This window comes from Nanorana parkeri, unplaced genomic scaffold (genome assembly GCF_000935625.1).
Source record: "Nanorana parkeri isolate BGI_ZX_2015 unplaced genomic scaffold, ASM93562v1 scaffold1240, whole genome shotgun sequence".
Classification (NCBI taxonomy): domain Eukaryota; kingdom Metazoa; phylum Chordata; class Amphibia; order Anura; family Dicroglossidae; genus Nanorana; species Nanorana parkeri.
The window spans coordinates 254,530-278,128 of NW_017307508.1; the positions used below are offsets into that span (position 1 = coordinate 254,530).

Sequence of the window (23,599 nt, forward strand, 5' to 3'; positions counted from 1 at the left end):
AAGCACGTGCATAATGACGTCATGCTAACTTAAAACACCAGCAGCCATCTCTGAGATGGACGCTGGCACAGAGAGGTGGTGACATTCATCTGATGGGATAAGGTATGCCTGGGTCCCCTCCTCCGCAGCTGTTGGCTCTCGGTCTATAACCCAGTACCTGACTTTTCAGAGGTGGTGTCACCAAAATGACTGTCACTCATTTTGGTATCATCCCCCCTCTGGTGTCACTCGGTGCGGGATGCATCCCCCTAGTGAAGCCACTGCTTTAAAACATGGTAGTTAACAGGGCAGCACGTGGCATATTTAGGGTGGTGTACACATAAAGCTCCCTTTGACTGTCTCCTGTATTCGCACCTGACGAATAATTATCCAAACTGGTAACTAGTAAGTCTATAATGAATACATAGACGACTCTAAAACAGCAGCCCTTAGCCCCGCCCACTTTATCATTCGGTTCTGTACAAGCGATATCTCCACACTGCGGGCCAGAGCGTCTACCGGAAGTATCCCTCCTCCTTTCCTGGGAGCTGTGTGCTATGTGATGTCATGAGCCAGCGACGAAGATTGTAACAATCGGGGAAGTATGTCTCCGCCGTTGTTCAGCCTGCAGGAGGCGAGAAGTAAATTTACGGTGAGGGCGTCCTGTCATTGTATACGGGCTATGGGGCTACTCGTGATGGAATTACTTTGTCACCACTGCAGACCCTGGTGTTGTCCCTGGCTTATATGCTCAGACTTATATGCTCAGACTTATATGCTCAGACTTATATGCTCAGACTTATATGCTCAGACTTATATGCTCAGACTTATATGCTCAGACATATAAGCCCAGACTTATATGCTCAGATTTATATGCCCAGACTTATTTAGCTGTGCCTGGGGTTGTCCCTGGCTTTGATCATTGAATGTCTTTGTTTTCGCATTTATTTCTTCTATGGACATTATTATGGCCGGTTTTCACGTCAGTGATGTATGTTACACATCCTCCAACATAGGCTTGTGAGCAGACAACAATCCTGACAAGGGGTCAGCTATGCTCAGTTCCATAGTCGGGTCTGTGTTGTGTGTAATTTACATATTTCCATGTTTCTGTTTACAGTTGGTCCCTGGCCCAAGCTCTCCAGTTAGGGGGAAGTATTAGATTTCTTATTGCAGAGCTATGGCTGTTGGACCTCTTCTTAGAGACCACTGCTTCCACACAGAAAGTGAATATACACAGATAGGGAATATATCTATGTCGTTTAATAGGCACCAGAGTTAGACCCTGTGTTCTCAGTGATTAGCAGTCAGTAACAGATCTGCTCTGACACGTCACATCCCCTTCTCTGCAATACAAGTCTGCGTGAGGACACTTATGCTGCCCATACACCTGACGATTATTGTACGATAATGGCGGGTTGGTTGTGCGATCGCAAGACGAAAGCCGCACAACCCGGAGTGCGCAAGCGCACATTCCCGGCTCACCATTGCAATCATCTGAAAGCCCTCCCCTCAGCGGGGAGGACTTGCGATGATCGCAAGTACGATCTGCCTGTCCATGATGGGTAGGCCGTACAAAATTTTAATCTCCTTACAACCACCGCACAATGAAAGTCGTGCAATGGTTGTAAGGTGTATGGCCAGCTTTATGCTGAGGGGTGTGGCTGTTACTCAGCTATTCCATTATAGAGCACTGGAGGAGGAGGGCAGGAAGATGTATTTATTTTAATGAGAGGAAATAATATATTTAATCATCCCCAAGCAGAAATCTGTAACAAATCATAACATACAAGGATGCAGGACTTTTGAGATATAGGTGTGAGCGTTCCATTGGGCTTTAAGAAAGAAAAGGTTCTACATTCTGACTGAATAATCATGGTATTAGATATGTTATGGTTTTGTCATTGCCCTTATTTGTGCTGTGTATGATAAATGTCTCCTATACTTGTTCCACGTCAGTGACTCAAAGCATTGAAGCCAAAGCATTAGCATGACAGACAGACAACAGCCTATTTTAGAAGGAGATGTCAGCAATGGCAGCCTACAACTTGGGGAATGAAATGAAAGATTAGCTTTTTCCGTGGAGGCAGCCATTTTTGTTGTGTGTTCTGTGCTGTAATTTTCTGTAAACCTACCTTGTTGGTTGCAATATAATGCTGAATTATGTTCAAATGTTACAGCAATAACACTTCTTTTATTTCTGCTTGATACTTCAGAATGCCACCAGAGAAGCTTTGGTTAGCAAGAACATCAAGAATGTGTTGACTGCATTTAGCCAGGCGGCTGGAAGGTAATGCAGATTCTAAAGATGTAACATTGGTTATTGTTTTCATGCATTTTATACACCTGACTTTTTTTTTTTTGTCTCAGTGAAAATGAGAAAAAGCCGACACTTGACCAAGTTTTCAGAGTTGTTTTGGAGGAGGAAATTGTAAGTAATTTTCAATGCACAGTATATATTAAAGACAAAGGAAAAAAAATAGTTTTACATCTCCTCAGACCAATCTAGTCCATTGCAGTGCATTAATGCACGTGTGTTGTGTTAAGACAGCCCATTTGTCATTTTATTTTATCTGCAAGTGCACCACAATTACCTTTTTAAATTTGCTCTTTTTTCAAAATACCACACCACAGTGCACAATATTTTGTTGCCATGCATTGTGGATTGGGATGCCATTGAAAATGAACATGAGATCCAGCAATGCATAGGTTTGGATGGAGTTAGGGCTGCAACTTATGATTATTTTCATAATCGATTAGTTGGCCTTTTTATTTTTCTTCATAATTGTATTGTAAGCACATAGCGCTTGAATAACTTCAGCCAGGGAATGACGGGTAAGATTCCGTGGACGGCAGCTGAATGTAATTACAGCAGGTAGTGGGCGGGTGCAATAGCCAGCATGCTACTTGCCATTTTAGATTGGAATGGCTGGCTGGCTACTGTGCCCGCCCACTGCTTGCTTTGCCCTCCTCCCAGCATGGAGCAGAGAGCAAGGGGATCCAACCAACTAATCGATAATGACAATAGCTGACAACTATTGTCATTATCGATTAGTTGGTTGCAGCTCCAGATGGAGTGCAGAAAGGTTAGAACTTCTGTTGGATTCTTTTTGCTGTTGCAGCCTCATTAGGAGATTTCATCTTTATTCCCTTTCTGTAAAATGTAAAATTTTGGCTTTTGCCTCAAAGAATATACGCTTACCTTTTGCAACAGTGCTGTTCTGAGGGATTTTTGGTTCCTTTGCCCTCCAACTCTTCCCCAGTCATCCTAAGCTAGTAACAATCACATTTTCTTTTGTAATGTTTTCACTTATCTTGTTATCCTTCTATATTTTTATAATTTATTGTACGGACAATTTTGTATACAGTACACAACCTTTAAATTGTCCCCCTGACCAATAAAAAAATGTGGTACAGTAGGTGTGATCACAAATGTGTTGTTTTTGAGGGGCATGTTTAGCTATTGAAGGATCCATAATTCATTACGGCATTATTGTATATTGTTTCACTGCTTCCAAAAATACGTTTTAATGCTATGCTGTGACTCATTCTAGTCATTTGATGGTAACAACTTGTTCATTCAGTAATTTGTTGTGTCATTTTAGATTAATCAAGCATCTTGTGAAAACTGTCTTGCAATTATTTCACTTGCCATCAGTGGAGTTACAGAAGGTATGAACTTTAAATCTGAACGTATGAAATGCATCTTGGTAATAGGTAGGGATATATCGATATCGGTACCAAGTATTTATGTGGTCGAGTACTCGTTCTCGCCCAAATGCTCCGATGCCTAGCGTCATTACACGCTGCCCAGCAAAACAAATGACAAACGCACTCATCAATTCGTTACCAGCTTTACAGCAAGGTGCACACGAAAGGGCTTCAAACAGTAAAACTGCTAAAAGTTTCCCAGCACACTCACCAGCCAGCATGCAAAAAAACTTGTCTCACCACTAAGGTTTAAAGCAGAGGTTTAGATAGACGTCTTCTGCAGAAAATGTGATAGCCGCACAGCCACGTCAAGGCATCTCCGTATTGTGCGGTCCTAACTCTAAACTATGAGAGTCTCCATCTTGGAGCACATGGGTCAAAAGATTAAATTGGGTGCAGGTTTTTGCCCCATGTGCTCCAAGATGGGGACTCTCATAGTTTAGAGTTAGGACCGCACTATACGGAGATGCCTTGACGTGGCTGTGCGGCTTTCACATTTTCTGCAGAAGACGTGTATCTAAACCTCTGCTTTTAACCTTAGTGGTTAGACAGTTTTTTTTGCATGCTGGCTGGTGAGTGTGCCTGGAAAATATTTGCTGTTTTATTACACGCTGCCCAGGAAACTGGCCAATCAGGAAGCCGGGCGCCGTGTAATGACGCAGCGCCCGGCTCTCTGATTGGTCAACTCATGATGAGGGAGCATGGAGCCGGCTTCCCGGCCAATCAGGAAGCAGGGCGCATACTGAAAAAAAATATATATTGGTACTCGTACTCAGTACCAAAATACCGGTATCGGTGCATTCCTAGTAATAGGTATGGTTGTTGGCACAGAACTGCTAAGGCAGAAACGTCTGAACCATTCTGCAGTGTGTTTTATCATTATAAGCACTTGTGACTCTCTGAGCAGTTCTGTTTATTTAGAGTTCATCAAATTTTGCACTCATTTGTCCAGACACCAGAGCTCAAAGATCCTTGATGCTAACTGAAATGTTTGGGATGAAGGAGTCAGTCCAACCAAAACTGCTTGAGGTTTGAGTGGACACTGTTGACCCAAGTGTCCCTGCTAGAGTTTTAATTCATGAAGACATGTAGAATAAAACAAATGAATACATTAAATACTATAACTAAATGAATTAATCATATTTAGTGTAGAGGACATCAAGGCTGGTTCCAGTAAGGTAGGTATATCTCACCGCTGTTTGGGTTGTGGTCCCTTTAAGGGCCACCAGAGGGTTAACCTTCCTGCCACAGGAAGTGGTTAAGGTCTGCAACCCCAGAGAGGAGTGTGGGAGTAGTAAGAAGAAAAGGTGTCAGCTGTGGCTAGTGCAAGAGAGATCTGCTGTGATTCAGCACTTCTATTCCTGGGAAGGGATCTCACCAAGCTTGGGACTCTGTATGACAAGTTGGTGAGACACATTTCTGTTTCATTATTTGTGCCGAAGATACAGACTTTTACTTTGAGTTGTTGCTGAAGATAAGAGTATATTTGTATTTTCCCGTTTTTGGCTGCCCTGAAAGGAAAATTTAAAAGCTTTTGTTTTGTGCAAAACCCTTTGTGCAAGTGCTCTGTGAGCTCCCCAACATTATAACAGTTATCTCAATATTGCATTTTTGAGATGGTTGTTAAAGGTGCTGAGAGTACAGGGTTTGAAGCAAGCCAGTCATCAAAATGGTCATCTTATTAATACCTACAGTGAATGGCAGCCATGTTTTGCCTGACCGTACCTTTTCATTGTTGCCAAATTCTGGCCCTGGACTATGTTGCACTCTACAGGCAGAAGCATTGATTTGGTTCTGATATCCTAGCATGGGCATTTCTCCCTCTGTGCAGCAATCTGACCAATCACAGCAAATCACTAAATGTAAACCATTGTCGCAGTATCCAGCGTTCTTTCATCTCTTACACACTGCTCAGCTGTGAGAGGAGACTTTCTTTAACACAGTATTCGCGGTCACTAATCAGGACTTGCTCAAGCAAAAAAATGTTGCAACACTGCCAGCCTGCTAGTAATTTCAGAGTCCTGATTGATGGACTGACAGGGTGGCACTAATGGCAGAGTCCTGATTGCCAGCAGTACCAGATTATTTATGTGCAATGTTTCATAGCTTAACATAGGAAAAATAGGTTATTTTTAAAAATGCTGTGTAATTTTTCCTTGATAATGTAAAAAACTAAACAAAAAAAAAAAACAGTGGTGAATAAAATACCACCAAAAGGAAGCTCTGTGTGTTCCAAACAAATTATATAAAATTGTGGTACAGCGTTGCATGGCTGAATAAATGTCAAAGTACAACAGCGATGAAAAATGGCCTGGCCAGGAGGGGGGTTTAACACCCCGGTCTTCAAGTGGTTAATGATGGGGCTCTTTGGCTATCTAATGGGTGGTCAGTAGTGAAGCTCCCAAATGGATAGTGGATAGATGTTGAGCAGTAAGCCCATATTCTTTAGTCTGAGACAAATGAAGGCCTCTTCAGTGTGGCCTGGCCCAAGGGACTACATTCTGCACCAAAGATGAGGTTGGGTGACTATTTTAAATACATACTTGATTTAATCTGTTTATAAACCAAGATTTTTAAGAATATGCAATCACATTGCAATTCTTTATTTTTGAGACAAAATTGATTTGTAGCAAAAATGTTCTCCTTAAAGGTAAAGAGATTATTGTGCGGCAGCTACATCTAGATAAGGATTTCCTTGTGCTGCAGCTACATCTAGATAAGGATTTCCTTGTGCGGCAACTACATCTAGATAAGGATTTCCTTGTGCGGCAGCTACATCTAGATAAGGATTTCCTTGAGCGGCGGCTACATCTAGATAAGGATTTCCTTGAGCGGCGGCTACATCTAGATAAGGATTTCCTTGAGCGGCGGCTACATCTAGATAAGGATTTCCTTGAGCGGCGGCTACATCTAGATAAGGATTTCCTTGAGCGGCGGCTACATCTAGATAAGGATTTCCTTGAGCGGCGGCTACATCTAGATAAGGATTTCCTTGAGCGGCGGCTACATCTAGATAAGGATTTCCTTGAGCGGCGGCTACATCTAGATAAGGATTTCCTTGAGCGGCGGCTACATCTAGATAAGGATTTCCTTGAGCGGCGGCTACATCTAGATAAGGATTTCCTTGAGCGGCGGCTACATCTAGATAAGGATTTCCTTGAGCGGCGGCTACATCTAGATAAGGATTTCCTTGAGCGGCGGCTACATCTAGATAAGGATTTCCTTGAGCGGCGGCTACATCTAGATAAGGATTTCCTTGAGCGGCGGCTACATCTAGATAAGGATTTCCTTGAGCGGCGGCTACATCTAGATAAGGATTTCCTTGAGCGGCGGCTACATCTAGATAAGGATTTCCTTGAGCGGCGGCTACATCTAGATAAGGATTTCCTTGAGCGGCGGCTACATCTAGATAAGGATTTCCTTGAGCGGCGGCTACATCTAGATAAGGATTTCCTTGAGCGGCGGCTACATCTAGATAAGGATTTCCTTGAGCGGCGGCTACATCTAGATAAGGATTTCCTTGAGCGGCGGCTACATCTAGATAAGGATTTCCTTGAGCGGCGGCTACATCTAGATAAGGATTTCCTTGAGCGGCGGCTACATCTAGATAAGGATTTCCTTGAGCGGCGGCTACATCTAGATAAGGATTTCCTTGAGCGGCGGCTACATCTAGATAAGGATTTCCTTGAGCGGCGGCTACATCTAGATAAGGATTTCCTTGAGCGGCGGCTACATCTAGATAAGGATTTCCTTGAGCGGCGGCTACATCTAGATAAGGATTTCCTTGAGCGGCGGCTACATCTAGATAAGGATTTCCTTGAGCGGCGGCTACATCTAGATAAGGATTTCCTTGAGCGGCGGCTACATCTAGATAAGGATTTCCTTGGGCGGCGGCTACATCTAGATAAGGATTTCCATCTCTAAAGAAAAATGTCTAATGAATTTAAAAATGCATAAAACAATTGTGTGTGTATTATGTACATTGATATTTAGGGTGGTGCTTTTTGGGGGGCGAAGGCACTAATGGCTGCCATGTAATCGTGGTTGGAACACTTGGTTCACTGTAACTATAACCTAAACTATACTTTATTTGTTTCATGAAGGCATTTGTACAGCTACCACGCCGTTTGTGCTCCTGGGGGATGTCCTTGACTGTCTTCCTCTGGATCACTGCGATCGAATCTTCACATTTGTCGAGAAAAATGTTGGCACATGGAAATCTGTAAGTAAAAGTGCTTTAAGGTAGACATAGACCATGCAGACTCTGTTCCCGAATAAGGAAATGCTAAATGAGGCTGATAGTAATTCTAATGATTTCCTGCTTTCCTACTGACTTTCCTTTTATCCCTAATATCTTCCTTGACCACCAATGTTTGTGAATCGGTGTTGTTGCAGTAGGCCTATTGTAGGCTTTGCTACATACTCATGCATGCAGCACTGCACTCTTGATGCAGGAAAGCTGTTCCTGAATGCAGCTCAACACTCATGATAAATGTTCCATATGAAGACTATTATTTTTCTTTGTGCATATGTACCATTGCCATGTATTTCTGGTAATGGTACCCTGTTTCCCCCGAAAATAGGACCTACCCCAAAAATAAGACCTAGTACTATTTTGGGGAATTGCTAAAATATAAGACCTATACCGAAAATAAGACTTAGTTGTGACCATTCCCAGAGCCGGTGGTTGCATAAGGGGGAACTTGAAGAGCTGCGGGAGAGAATCAGAGGTGCCATCGCTAGAGGAAGCGAGGCGGCAGCGGAGCCGATGCTTCCTCTATAGCGCCGGCTCCTGTCACTGGTGGAGTGATGCCAAATGCACTCCGCCTGTGAGGAATCGATGTTGAAAGTGCGCTTCGCTCTTTCTGGTACCAAATTGCTCTTGGAAAAGTACGGCACCCCTGATTGCCCTGAATACATGTAGACTGTTGTACATGAATAAGTGTGGATTGTTGTACATTAAAAAAATAAATAAATAAGGCCTACCCCGAAAATAAGACCTAGTGTGTTTGGTTTTTTTTTAGCCCCCAAAAATATAAGACAGTGTCTTATTTTCGGGGAAACACGGTAGTTGTATGCTTAAGCAAACCTGATCAGCGTGACCTTTCTCTTCTGATTTCAGAATTCGTTTTATTCAGCTGGCAAAAACTACTTGCTAAGGATGTGTAATGGTAAGATCATTCAATTAGTTATTGCTTTTCTCATACTTCTGTTTATCCTGGAGTTTATGTTTGAATAGTACTTTAGGGACAGATATCCAATTAGTTATTAAGTTTATTCTCTAATAGAGTCAATAGTTGTACTAAACGTCATATGGTATGGAGCAGTGCACCAACAATATGTGGAAATGATTTAACATGTAGGCTCCATTCACAAAACTTTACACAAGGATATGGTTTTCCCAAGTAATCTTCCAGGACAGCATCTGAGAGATAGTCTCCTCCCACCTAAAACAGGAAACACATCACATACACATTTTCAGTCACATGACTCATTTTCAAATCTCAGTGGACTCCTCTCGAACATTCCTTTTTTTTTTTTAAAATTAATTTTGAAATAAGGATCCTTATGCTGGTGTTTTAGCTTTGTGACTTGAGCCTATGATCTGTGTAACCTGAGGTTGTTATGACTTTGTTTTTTACTCTTCTTTCAATGGTATATTTCAGATCTTTTGAGGAGACTTTCCAAGTCACAGAACACAGTGTTTTGTGGGAGGATTCAGCTGTTTCTTGCCCGCTTATTTCCAATTTCAGAAAAGTCTGGTGAGTTTTCACACCTTGAGGAAGTGCAAGGCATTTGATAAACAGTGTTGGCTTAATAAATCTTTTGTTTGTAGTAAATTGGCTGAGGTCAGATACATAGCTATTGGTGTTGTGGCTAGGAAATCTTACACTGGGACCTCTACCTACACAACATTACAACAATTTAAAGCGTAGTTCCACTTATGCAGTCAAATTTAAGTAAAACATATATGTATTTTATCTGTGACTTTGCTGAAGGTCTTTGTGCAGATTCTAAGCTACTCTGAGCAAGTAAAAAGTGAAAGTAGACTGAGTCAGCTTCCTCTCACTAACATCCAATGATTCTAAATCTTTAACCCTTTGTTAGGACAAACGGTGTTCACATTTAGTTCATTATCAACCGATAATGAGAACTGTCAGCACAGTACACACAGGGTTAAGTCGAGTAAACATTACTTTGCACAACCCCCTCCTTAATAATTACATAGGGCGAAGCTTGGTAGGATTTTTGAGCATGTAGAAATCACTTAAAAAAAATGCTGCTTACATTTTTATTTGTAATGTAAATGGGAACGTGTAACAAATATAAAATAGGCGTTATCCCGGTTTGGCCGCAAAAGTGGAAATATACTTTAGAGCAAATATACTGTAATCATAAACTTTGAGCATGAGGAATGGTATCATATTTGGAATGGATAGATGAATATACAGTACTTTTTTATTTCTTTCCTCCGCTTTCCCTCTAGTGGTCAGAAATGGCTTTGTTCCCATTTAAAACATGCCGTGTGCCAACACACCTGAGGAAAAAAATGACAAGTACTGTTATAAATACTAAAAATAAAGAAGCATAAAAAAAATTAAAAAAAACATTTTTTTTAAGTCCCCGCCCCCCACATACACACGCAGATATGAGTTGGGTGTGCCTACGTGTGAAAACGGCGATTGTGCCGCACATGTTGAATATCGCTGCAAATGTCAGAGTGGGATGAATCATTTTAGAGCCATTAATCACTGATAATACTAAACTGATGAGCAGTAAAAGCATTTTAATCGTCGCCTAAGGGCGTTTTTTGGGGGTGCACGCAGTTTTAAGGCTTTACATGTTTGGTGTCTATTTACCTGCCGTGACCCCGAATCTTATGTTTTACTAAAAATATAAGTAAGAATAAATGTTTTAGAACATAACGTAGGGAAACTTTTTTTTTTTTTTTTTCCATTTTTGTAATTTTTTTCATAATATAGGGAAAAATACCTCCAAAAGAAAGCTCTATCTGTCCCCAACATTTTTTAACATAAAGTGCAAGTCTATAGTCCGGTCATGCTGACTGGTGACATTTTTGACTGACTGGTGAGACAAAATCAAATTTTCCAAGCCCTGGCAATTGTATATAGTTTTGTACTGAATAGGACTTTTATTCACTGTGCTTTTTGGCTAAAATTCTCACCTGTCGTCATATCTGCGATGTATCATTGTTGATTACTGCTGATGAAAACTTGATACTGAAAGTACTCATGTAGAAATTAATCAAACTCACAACTGTACTAAAAAGACTTTTGGAGAATATCAGTGAAATGAAATGACTCCTGCTTTACAGCTAGCCATACATTGGCTGAATGAGAGCAATGACTCTATTCCCCATCTAATCATTGGCTGATTTGACCGGTATTGTATTCCTGCGGATTGGAGGCAGTCACTATTCACTAAGCATTTTTCCACCTGGCTCCTTCAATTTTGTGATTTAAAGTTTGTGGTGTTGACAGGTCCACAGACGGCTTGAATTTTGGACAGTTCAGCAGGAAATGGCTGAAATTCAAGCCGTGTATGGCTAGCATGGGTCGGTACTGTTCTATACTATTCAGTACTGTTCATAGTAAAACAAATTGATACATGAGACAGACTGTTAACAGTAATTAAATGCGGTAAAATTAATTGGTATATTCTTTTTTTTTTTAAATTTATTTTAAAGGTTTGAATTTGCAGAGTCAGTTTAACTTGGAGAATGTCACCATTTTCAATGTCAATGAGGGTGAGAGCACTCTGGGACAGAAAGTGAGTCATTTTCCTGATATTAATGTAAAGAACACAGTAATGATCTCTCTTGCATAAGGGAAATAACTTTGTGTTAAAAAAAAAATGATTCTTTTCTTTAACAGCAAGTGGAGGATAGGGAAGATGGAATGGAGATTGAGGAAGGTGAAATGGGAGATGATGAAGCACCTAACAGTTCGTAAGTATGGCTAAGCCGTTTGACCTGTTGTGCTGTTGACATAGTCTGAAAAGCCTGTGAGAACACAAAACAGAACTAAACCCTCTAAAACTCTCCTCCCCTCCAGCACTGCAATGTCCACAAGCTTCCTTGCTGGCACTAACATTTTCTCCAGGTTCATTTATTTTGGCTGTGCCAATATAACGTAACTTTCACTCATGCACATGGGAGTTCATCCATACTGGCACCGAGGCATGCTGAGAATGTTACACTGAGCGGCACAGCATTTTGTAAGGAGGAAGGTTAATTGCTTTTTTCCCCAGAAGAGACCTGGTATGTTCTGCAAAAAAAAAAAATCCTTCCTCAAAAGTTCAAATCAGGACTAAGTTCTGCTCTAAGTTTGTCAGGTGCTGTAGAGTACAGCGGGGCTTTTGGGGTTGCATAGAGACCTTCTCATCAGGCATTTCCTTGGGAAATTGATTGGGTTGATTCATAGGGATGAGCATACATTTATACTCATTTTTAACATCCTCTATTTTTTTTTTTTCTTAGATCAATTCCTATAGATTACAACCTATATAGGAAGTTCTGGTCTCTGCAGGACTGCTTCAGGAACCCAATACAGTGCTATGACAAGAGCTCCTGGAAGATATTTCTTAAGGTATACTTCCCTTATTAAGGATTTGTACCCCATACACTGTTTACATATTGCAGTAAAGGACCAAGGGCTGCTGTGTTTTTAATGTAGAATGGCATATGTAGTAGTATTTGCTTATATAAGGATCTCCCCCTTTTGTCTAGTACTCGGAAGAGGTTCTTGCAGTATTTAAGAGTTACAAACTGGATGACACCCAGGCATCACGGAAAAAAATCGAGGAGCTAAAATCAGGAGGAGAACACGTGTATTTTGCCAAGTTCCTGACAAGTGAAAAGGTAATGGAAATGTCACAAGCGGTGTATTCGCTGCAGAGATTACATCAACCAGCTGTCATTCTGCTCCAAAAGATACAGTTCTACTCATGTGCCCTTGTAATATACCGATGTAAATGAACACAGAGTCCCTCCACACTCCTTACAACGCTCCCGGCACATGGTGCTCCAGTGATGACCACGGATGGCGCCGTGCAGACACAGGGATCACCAGCACTCGGCAATATCATTTAACCCCTTCGTGACGGGAGACGTACACTGTACGTCCAGCCACAAAGGGACCAAATGACTTGTCACGTACACTGTACGCGACGAGTTATTTGCTGCTTTAGAGGGCTGTTAATCGCTGAGAATCAGCTTTTAACATTCATTAATGGATGCCCTTACTACAGAGGCATTCATTAATGAAAGGGTTAACCTTTTTCAGACACCCGATACCTTAATATCGGGTGTCTGAGAGTCACAGCAAAGCGGACACAAAAATACTACAAATCAAAACTGGGAAAAAAGTGTTTTTTTTTTTAACGTTTTTTTCCTCCTTCTTTTTTTTTATATTTTATTTGTCCTAAGTGAGGCGTTAGGGCTACATATTTATATCACATATGTGTGTCTATCTGTCCTCTAAAAAACAATATATAATATGTGTGGGTGCACTTTGTAAGAAAGTATATTACTGACGTGGAAGAATCACACAGCAAAAATGTCAAAAGTGTGTCAGTCATTTACGAACAGAAACTAAAAACAAGCTCAGTCATGAAGGGGTTAAATAAGTCCATTTTATTTGGACAAAGTCACAGTGAAGACAGCCAACTTTTTCGGGGCCACGCAGGGTCCCTTCATCAGGGCAAAAGGATGTGACGTCACATGTCCATAATTACTCTTTGCATTCCTGTGACATTATTATAGCACACATTCAGTTTAACATTTACAACAAAGTTGTTTTTTTCTGTGTGCAATGTTTTTGTTTTTTTAATATGTTTTTGTTTTAGTTAATGGATTTACAATTGAGTGACAGTAACTTCCGACGACATATCTTGGTGCAGTACCTTATATTGTTCCAGTACTTAAAAGGCCAAGTCAAGTTTAAGAGGTAATTTATGTATTGATGTAGTGTACGCTGTAGTGAAGTGTGTATGCGGCCTCTTTTTTGAAAAAAGCTGAGCAAAACCACCAGAAAGGTGTTTTTTAGTTTTTAATCTGTATTCCCAAATACCAGCCACCAGAGTACTTCACGTCATCCCATAGTCTTATCGTTTGTCTTCAAATCGTATTTACATCATTTTCCCTGTCGGCAGGATTGAGCCAAAGGATGCTCCTGATGAGTATACTAGGTCACAGTCCATGGCCTCTAGTGTTAACCACACATGTATCTGACTTTTAGTGTGATATTCAGGGAACTGCGTTTGTTGAGCTGCCTGGATACATTCAGTCAAATTAGGGAGCCCCAGGCCTCCCTGTAGTTTATGCAACAGGTATTGTTTTCAGTAATTGAGCAAATATAGCAAAATAATTTCAATTGTAAATTTAGGGGACCAGAAGGGAGCAAATAAGAGAAGATCATTGTTAGGGTCTACTTACATTTGAATTGAAATTTCTTTATTAGGTCTTTGTGACCTTATACAAAAAACTGAGCAACCTATAGATTATCTGCAGATTTTCTGTGGTCAGATGAAAAAAGTGCAACAGATTCCTCCATCTACGCTAAACTGTGGGAATGGAGGAATTTCCCACGGGGGCCAAGCTTCAGTATCTTGCCAGTCGGCCCCCGCTGGCTCCCAAAGTACCTGAACATTCTGATTGGATGCAGACACTGTTCGGGTGTTTTTAAGAGCCAGCGGGGCTGACTAGCAAGAAACTGAAGCTGGGCCCCCGTGGGAAATTCCTCCATTCCCACAGTTAGGTATAGATGGAGGGATCTGTTGCACTTTTTTCATCTGACCACAGAAAATCTGCAGATAATCTATAGGTGTATGGCCAGCTTTAGAATGAGCCTCCTGATCCAATTATGGGTTCATTTTGTGGCCAGATCTGTATGTATAGTCTAAACATTTTTTTTTTCTGGATAGAAAAGGGACTGGGTGAAACACCGAACATTTTTTAAGTCCTGTTGGAGAGTTTTCCCTTCACTTCCTGACCCAGAGACACAACAGGAAGTAAATGGAGATCTCTACAAAATAAGGGGAAGTCCATTCTTACAGCATTTTTACTAAAAAAGCTGTGCCCATTGGAAGATTCTCCCTCCCCTCCTATTGTAGATAACCATAATACTTGGGATTTTCTATCACTTGGGAAATCTTGGTGTCACCAGGACACTTCTCAGTGGGGACAAATACAATAAAAACTTGGCAGACATTTTGGCTTGAGATATACTTGTGTTCAGTTTTAAGTAATATGTATGTATTCACTCTATCATCATTTTATATTAGGGCTGTTACTGATTAAAATTTTCGTGTTCGATTAATCGAAAAAAAATTTAATCGATTAATTTTGATTAATTATAACGCAAATACAGAACCAACTACATTGGCCTATACACATACAGCACAGCAATGAAGTAATAACATGAACTAGGATCACACTAATCCAGCACGTTATTAATCTCACGTGCCCCACTCAATATGGCCGCCGCTTGAGTGGGACAACTCAGAATAATAACGTGCTGGATTAGCGTGATCCTAGTTCATTTTATTACTTCATTGCTGTGCTGTATGTGTATAGGCCAATGCCTTGGCTGGCACTCGTGCAGAAAGTTTCAAAAACAATGTTAATTGATCAAAAAGATTAACGATCGAGAAATTAATCGTTAATTTGCACAGCCCTATTTTATATATGTCCCATAATCTTGTTTATCACATGCAATTTCTTTTGTATCTCAGTTCTAATTACGTGCTGCTGGATGAGCAATCTCTTTGGATTGAAGACACCACCAAACTTGTTCATCAGGTATAAAGACAGACTATTACGGCTCTGCTCACTTGTGTTGTGGTGGCCTGACGTGGTTGTTTTCCTTATTGTAGTTACTGTGTGAGACACCCTGTGATGGAGAGAAGTTTTCAAAGATGGTGGAGGTATGTGACATTATATAGCACTATTCTGGTGATTACAGAAAGGGTTAATGTCCTAACTCATCTTCTGGAACCTTCCTTTTTTAGCACATCCTTAACACAGAAGAAAACTGGAATTCATGGAAGAATGAAGGCTGCCCAAGTTTTGTGAAAGAAAGGTAATGGCTTTAATATGTCTGTGTGTGGCCGCTCTTCACTGCACTTATGGTCCTTTTTAATGTTCCGATGTGCACAAGCCTTTTGATGTGTATAATTATTAAACTGAAGAATATATGTAGAGGTAAAAACTGGCATTTATTGTTTGAATGTGTGTAAATAATAGTGGTTTTTTTTTTTTTTTTTTTAAATGTAGGCAACAAGACGGCAAACCAGGGAAAGTGGCAAGGAAACGTGCAGCCCCTGAGGACTTTCTGGGAAAAGGTTCAAATAAAAAGATCTTAATGGGAAAGTAAGATTCCTTGTTCCAGCATCTTCATTCCAAAACACAATATTATCTGTCTGTTCGCTTTCCCCTTTTATAGGTCTTCATGCGCCACATACTGAAGGCTTTCATAGGCATCAATATTGTGTGTTTGAAGACTTTTAATCTTTTAATTATGGTAATTTGTCACTTGATTAAAATCTGATCATCCCTAAGGCAGTTTTTGATGAATGATGGGAAAGGGGTGTTTTGTAAATGATTGGGAAAGGGTCCTTTTGTAAGCAATGGTGTTGAGTTATAGGTGATCATGTCATAATTTTGTCAGGAAATCTTAATCTTGTATTCCATTTGTGGGGTAAATAAGCAGTGAGATCTTATAAACTGGAATGGATTTCCCACTTCTGATTAGAGTATATCTTTACAGTGATGAATTAACACGGCTGTGGAATCTTTGCCCAGACAACATAGACGCATGCAAGGCCGAGAGCAGGTAAGCCAGGAAATTGAGTGTAACATCTGATTACCATTTGTTTTAACATGTAAGCCAGATCATATGAATTACCGTATTTTGCGCTCCATAAGGCGCACCGGACCATAGGACGCAGGGAGGTTCGGTGCGCCTTATGGAGCACTGAACAGACCGAAGCTTCTGTGACAAGCTGCAGTTAGTGACCGCAGAGACGGTGGCGCTGTGATTACAGCGCCACGGTCTCAGTGATCACACAGAGCAGACAAAGAACGTCCGTTCTTCGTCTTCTCTATTGTGATCTCGATCGCTGCTCAGTTTTAATACGAGTGATCTGATTTAGATCACTCATATTAAACGAGCAGTGACACCTACTGTACATTTAGCTCTGCTTTAGCAGGGCTAAATGTACGAAAACCTACGCCCGCCGCCCGAAACTGCATGTCTCGGGCGTCAGACGTTCGCTCCATAAGACGCACACACATTTTCCCCCGTATGTAGCTTGAAATTGAAGTAGACACAGGTGATTGTTTGGATGTGGGGGATATTGATGATGGCTGAATGAAATGGAAGGTGGATGTTCTGACCTAAGTTTCTTTTCTTGCCCTTTCACTATTCTAATGTGTAGAACTGTTATATGCTTGCCTAATAGAAGCTACAGGAGCCAGTAGGGGAGCACTGAAGAACCTGCTTTATGGGCTGTGTCAATGGGTTATGTTTAAGCAGAGCTATCCAATAGGTGGCTCTGCCTGAACACAAATCCTGCACCATAAATGTCCATTTGTCCCTTTTTTAAAGAGGAACTTTACCCAGATTTTTAAAATGACAACAAACACACATTTAGGAATGTTTAGTAATGACAATCTACAAACAGATAATTCTAGATAATTGCCGGCTTTGTACTCTTTGCATACCTGATTTCTCTCTTCTTCCCCAGTCTTCTCACAGTGGCCATGTTTACTAAGGGCAGATTACTAGATCTCCATTTACTTCCTAGAACTCTGACACGTGACTAGGACATGTGACCATGCACATCATCTCAGGGAAGGAAAATGCCTTTCCCTGGGATCTCATGACATTACGGATGAGATTTTCCCAGCCATGCTCTGCTGTTGTAACTTTCCTAAGATGCAGCGCTTTGGCGCATGCATCATTTGTGTCGGAACAGGACCAGGAAGTAGATGAACTCTATTTGTAAGTAAATTAAAAACAAGTTTGTTTAACTAATGTAAGATGATTTCATATCCGCATGCACGGCTGCATACTGATGTGATTTTTAGTAAAAGGGGGTTAAAGGTCCACTTTACATGTGTCTGTGTGTTAGGGCCACTGGTAAAGAGAGCCTGGAACGGATTCTGGGTAAATCTGTGATATGAAACCATTTTTCACATATTCAATTAGTGGTAGGGCAGCAAGAGAGCTGTAAAATGGCTGGTGTTGGGTACTCTTTGACATTTGTGGCGTACTAGGTACAACTGGCTCCAATCAAGACATATCCTATCATCGCATGATGTACGCCCTCAATCTTAACCTGTCTTCCATATTTCTGTGTTTTAGAGAGTTTATGCCAACATTGGAACAGTTTTTTGAAGAGGCCATTGAACAAGCGGATCCCGAAAACATGGTTGAAAATGCGTACAAGTATGTTGAAGACATGCAGTCACTAAAACGCATTGCATTCTATTATGTGACAGTATATGGAGTATTGTGAAATGTGTTTGTGATTAAAGTGGGACTCTAGAGAACAGAGTTTGTGCTTTTCTGAGTAGCAGGGTTGTACTATATTTGAATGCATGATGAAGTGACTGATCAGCGGATGTCCTGTGTATTCTTTCTAGTGTTCCTGTACATTCATCTGCAGGGTCTTGTCCTGTACAATTAATGATGAACTACAGCTTTCATATTCATGATTTTTTAGATCTATTTGTGATGTTAATGTAAATCTATATATTCAGCAAATAAAATCCCCTCAAATTAATTTAATAAACACAATATAATTCAACTTTTTTGATAAAATGTAAAAGGTGAGGTTGTCTTGAGTAGAGGTGCACCGAAATGGAATTGTCTGACCTAAGCTGAAACAAAGAAATTGTCAGGCTGAAACTGTAAAATGCGTTTAAAAAATAATAATAATGATTCCCAGTATCACTGAATTAGTGGCCCACAGTAGGTGAAAGAAGGTGCCCGGGACATATGAACCCATAAGGGGCTGTAATTTGGACATGCGTCAGTTAAGACCTGTGTAGTTGTATCAGTCTGTCAGTTTGGGGGAAATATTAATTTTCAGGCCTCCAAAGCTGCGCCCCAGTCCTTCTCCTCCAACACACCAATGTATACCTCCCACTTATCTTTGAGCTGATAAGCCAAGATAGTGAATTAAGGGATAAGGAGCATATGATAGAAAGTAGAGATCATTTTAGCGGGTGCGGAACCACGTACCATGTCCAGTATGGGGCCCGTGACGAGAGCAAAGATATCCACAGAGAACTGTGTACTGAGCACAAATAGCGAACTGACATCGAATTCTTTTATTGTTGAACGGTTTTATCCTCATTTGACGTCCGCACATGATGCAAATCTTTTTATATTCACAGGGTTGTGAACAATTCAAATTACGGCTGGAGAGCGCTGAGACTATTGGCTCGTAGAAGTCCTCACTTTTTCCAACCTACCAACCAACAGTTTAGGAGTTTACCAGAATACCTGGAGAATATGGTGATAAAGTTAGCCAAGGAATTGCCAGTAAGCAGTTTTCTTCTATTTTGTATTATTCGGTAGAAGCTGAATTGCCGCTAGTGATGTGTGGAATGGCCGTTTTCTCAGCAGCTTTTGCAATGACTTTTTATGGATTGCTTTATACAGAAGAAACGCTGTATGGAAATAACGTATAGTTTCCATTTAATATTATGTCCGGTTTGTTTGGAATTGTTTGGGTTTTATTTATAGCAGAGTGTAAATTCTCTGCCGAGTACCTGTGTTCTGCGGAGCTGCATTCACAACGTAGGGTGCAGAGTTCTAGCAGTCCTCTAAGTAGTGTATTCCAGGGGGCGGCAACCTTTTCCACATAGAAAGCAGTCGCATTGGGGGAGAATCAGTCCCTCTCATTGAAAACGCATGAACCTGGATGATTCTCCACAAGAGAATGTTTGTTTGTTTGTTTGTGAAAGTTGCATTCTCTGCTTTATAAATTGACCCCTAACGTTAGTTTACAAGCATCAGGCAACCGACATGCCAGTAAAGAATAGAATGTAGCCTGTAGGATGTTAAATTCAGCTGCACACAGGCTTCTAAATTATTTGTTGCAAGTTGTATACGTGTTTGATTTAAAGGAGAAATATGAGGTGAGTGATTTTCACTCAGCCTCACAGTTCGAGCCGACATGTGACAATGCAACTGTCACCGGTCGGCTCAATAGATCGGGAAGTGAGCAAACACATACCGTCGCTCACTTCTCAATCATGTCCCTGCAGAGAGCTGTGACTGTCACTCCAGCGCTGACTGGCGGAACGGACGGGGGAGGGGGAGGGTACAGCTGGCTCTGCCTCTAGATAGGCAGAGCCAGCTGTCACTTACGCAGCTGGGTGGATCCAGACATTAATGTCGGGATCCGTCCCAGCTGAGGCGGTCTCAGTATACGCCAGCTGTAGCTCGCAATATACTGAGCTTTGGGTCACGGGTTGACGCTAGTTTGTGTCCTCCCGTGACCCTTAGGAGAACTATGGGGAAAAGCACTGACCCCATAGTTCTCCTTTTAACACAGTGTGTGTTCAGGTGTGAAAAAAAAATCTGTTTGTACATATATGTAGACGCAATTGCAATGGCCATCTTTTTCAAACATACAAATATATCTGGTAAACTACAGATAATATTGAACAAACTTTACTACAGATGTATATAAATGAGAACTATCAAATAGTTGTGTAGACTTGACTAGTGACGATCAATCTGGGTGCACTGACAATGGCTACACAAGCCCACGGTGGCATGCGTGCGAGAAGAAAAAGTAAGTGAAAAATACGACAGCCTTCAGATATCCATGGATTTTGTTTTTGTTACCTATCGCTTGTCATAAACGACATCAATTGAAGCGCAGGATAACTGAGATACAGCGCATACTGTATGTACAACCCAATGCTCTCACCATGTGGGTACTAATCAATCTGTCCTATTACTAGCCCCCATCAGAGGAAATAAAAACGGGAGAGGATGAAGAGGATGACGAAGACAATGAATCTTTATTAAAGGAAAATAATGAAAGTAAGTGTAGCATTGCTTTCAAACTACGTGCACTTGCTTCTTCTTTCAGAAATCCCAGACAGTGAGGCTGATTTGTAAGGTCTTTGTCTTTATTGCTCCTTTCTATAACCCCCAGTTTTAGCATTGCATCACACCTGCAGACTAAGTGTGACCTGTGATCATTGGGGGTCTGTTTATTACAGAAGGGGTTTTCCGTGGTATGTGAGCTTCTTTTTGATGCCTTTTAATTGTTGTGCACAATTATTGCCAGTACCCCTATATGTTTGTATGTGTTTCCAGTCTTTGCTTTGTCATCAAATACTATCTCCCAGGTTAAAAAAAAAAATCAGTCCATGAAGGGCAAGTGCCATCCAGAAAACGCTGCAAAGCTGAAAACCCACTTTGTTTGCCTTGGAACTTTGAATAATGTAATGAAGCCAGATTAACCAAGCTTAAGACCTGTTGTGGCTTAATACTTTATGCATGTTTATTTAACTGCCTCCGGGCCGGCCGGCCCGGAGCTCTCTAGATCTGAGCGGGCGTCTTTAGACGTCTGCTCACACACGCCCCCTTGCGCGCGCGGACGGCGAACGGGAAATTGCCGTTTTTTAAAAACGGGCAGCGATGCCTGATACCATACAAGCGATCCGCCGGCTTTAGAGCCGGCGGATTGCGTGTATGGGGTGCCGATCAGTGCCGCCCCCTGCCGTTGTCCCGCTGATCCCGGGCTCCGCTGTGTCCGGTGCGAGCCGGGATGAGCATGTCGCTTGTGTCACAGGGGACACCCTCTCCTCTGAAAGAATGCGGAAGTGTTGTATATTACATCACTTCCGCATTCTTGTGTCACTCTCCAGCTTCAGAAGCTGGAAAGAAGCTGATGGAGCAGATCTGTGCTTCATCAGCTTCTTTTGGGGGGTCCTAGGTGACATTAGGGGTCTTGGAGACCCCTGATGTCTCCATAAAACTGTAATTTTTCCTAATTATAATAAAAAATAAACCCCCCAGTGGTGATTAAATACCACCAAAAGAAAGCTCTATCTGTCCCCAAAAAATGGTATAAAATTAATTTCAGTACAGCGTTGTATGACGGAATAAATGTCAGTCAAAGTACCGCAGCGCTGAATACTGAAAAATGGCCTGGCCAGGAAGGGGGTGTAAACACCTGGTCTTCAAGCGGTTAAAGATACAGAATGAGCCCTTAGACCTGTCAGAAGTACACTTATAGACATTAACCAACTTAAAGGTAGCATAAGTCCCTAATAACTGGCACCATATTGTCCCACTACATACCTGCACAACGCAAAGGTATGTACGTGGACCTCATAGTGCCTTCTTATCAGGGACCTGTTTGACCTAGGTAGCGAGAGTTTGTTTAAAGTGACTGCCTTTCTTTGGTCATGTGTATGTACATATATGAAATCTTTTGAATCAACAGTGTATACTCTGAACTATTTTGCAGGTCCAGAAGTCCAGCAACAGAAGCTAATCTCTGGTGAGCTGATTGAATCTCTTGCCAACAAGCTTGGAGAGCACTGGAAAACACTGGCCCCTCATTTAGAAATAAAAGAGGCGGACATTAAGGTTATTGAATCGGACAGTGAAGATGTAAAAATGAGAGCTAAATTGTTACTCATCGCTTGGCAGGATCGAGAGGGAGCTCATGCCACCACTGAAAACCTTATTACTGCTTTGAATCATGCTCATTTAAGCGATCTGGCGGAAAGCTTAGCCAACGATACAGAAAATGGCACATAACTCTACTGAAGTGGGATCGGTGTATTTTGTAATGGTAGGGTGGTATTTTCTCTCATTCCTTAGTTGGTAGTGCTGTCATGTGACACATTGCTGTGCAATGCCTTTATCTTGCTACCGGCATACAAGACATTTTGGTTGGATACCTTTTTTTTTGTGATTAAATTTGTACAAACATAAAATAAAAATCTTCCCAGCTATGTAAATGTATTTTACTCTTAAACTTGACTTTATTCTGAGTGACAAAATAGGATTTATAGGAAGAGTCTATTGGGGGACAAAGGAGCGTTTACCTGCAGGTTATGCTTCCACCTACAGGAGGATTGGACACTGGCAAGCAAAAACAAACTGTGGGCCAGCCAAAGATAACCCCTCCTACTATCAGCACGCCTCAGTTTTGTAGCAAAGCAGCATCAAGAACATGATCACAAACAAAGGAAGTCTTTCACCTTCAAGACTTCCAAAAAGCAGTTCAACTGAGGGGTGGGCAACATAGCAAACGCATGCTAACAGGGCCGAGAAAAACAAAAACTAGCAACTCAAAGATCCACACGAAGGGTATTATGCCCAAAGTTGGCATCAAATAAAGTTGCAACGTCCACCTGGTAAAACGGTGTGTGAACAGAAGACCAGGAAGCAGCCTTGCAGTTGGTTTATGCTGAAAAGCCCAAGAAGCACTTAGTGTGGCTTGACAGGAAAGGGTGAGGCCTACTCCTTGAGACCATAAACTTGAATGGTGGGTATGCTTGTGATATCTAGAGATGGTCAAATTAGAAACTGTTATTCTCTTTGAGGACCGTTGGAGATGACCAAAGGGGAATCGCCCTTTGGAATGAACAGAGACTTTCACATCCCAAACCGCATCCAGATAATGGAGGGAAATTTCCTTTTGGTGAATGAGCTGGACAGAAGAACAATGTCGAGGTGAAAGACATAAACTACCTTTAAGGAAGAAGGAAGTCCTGGGCCTCAACACCACCTTTTATCTCTATGCAAAGTCAGAGAAGGTTCCTTGCAGGATAAGGCCACCAGTTCAGATAATCGGGGAGGTGATGGCTACAAGGAATAACACCTTGTGAGTGAGTAGAGAG

General features: G+C 41.4%; 1 protein-coding gene across 1 annotated transcript; it reads left to right on the forward strand.

The window, feature by feature from the left end:
• The first annotated feature begins 536 nt into the window (after nt 1–536).
• On the forward strand, nt 537–22,695 carry THOC1 (THO complex 1). Its single transcript, XM_018568757.1, has 21 exons — nt 537–631; nt 2,196–2,269; nt 2,350–2,410; nt 3,585–3,651; nt 7,794–7,912; nt 8,813–8,861; nt 9,357–9,452; nt 11,399–11,481; nt 11,586–11,659; nt 12,191–12,299; nt 12,440–12,571; nt 13,558–13,658; nt 15,445–15,511; nt 15,586–15,636; nt 15,721–15,791; nt 15,986–16,081; nt 16,479–16,544; nt 18,078–18,161; nt 19,115–19,262; nt 20,696–20,777; nt 22,216–22,695. The coding sequence occupies exons 1-21, from the start codon at nt 584–586 to the stop codon at nt 22,509–22,511; spliced, it is 1,974 nt and encodes a 657-aa protein (XP_018424259.1). The 5' UTR covers nt 537–583; the 3' UTR covers nt 22,512–22,695.
• Nucleotides 22,696–23,599: the final 904 nt, after the last annotated feature.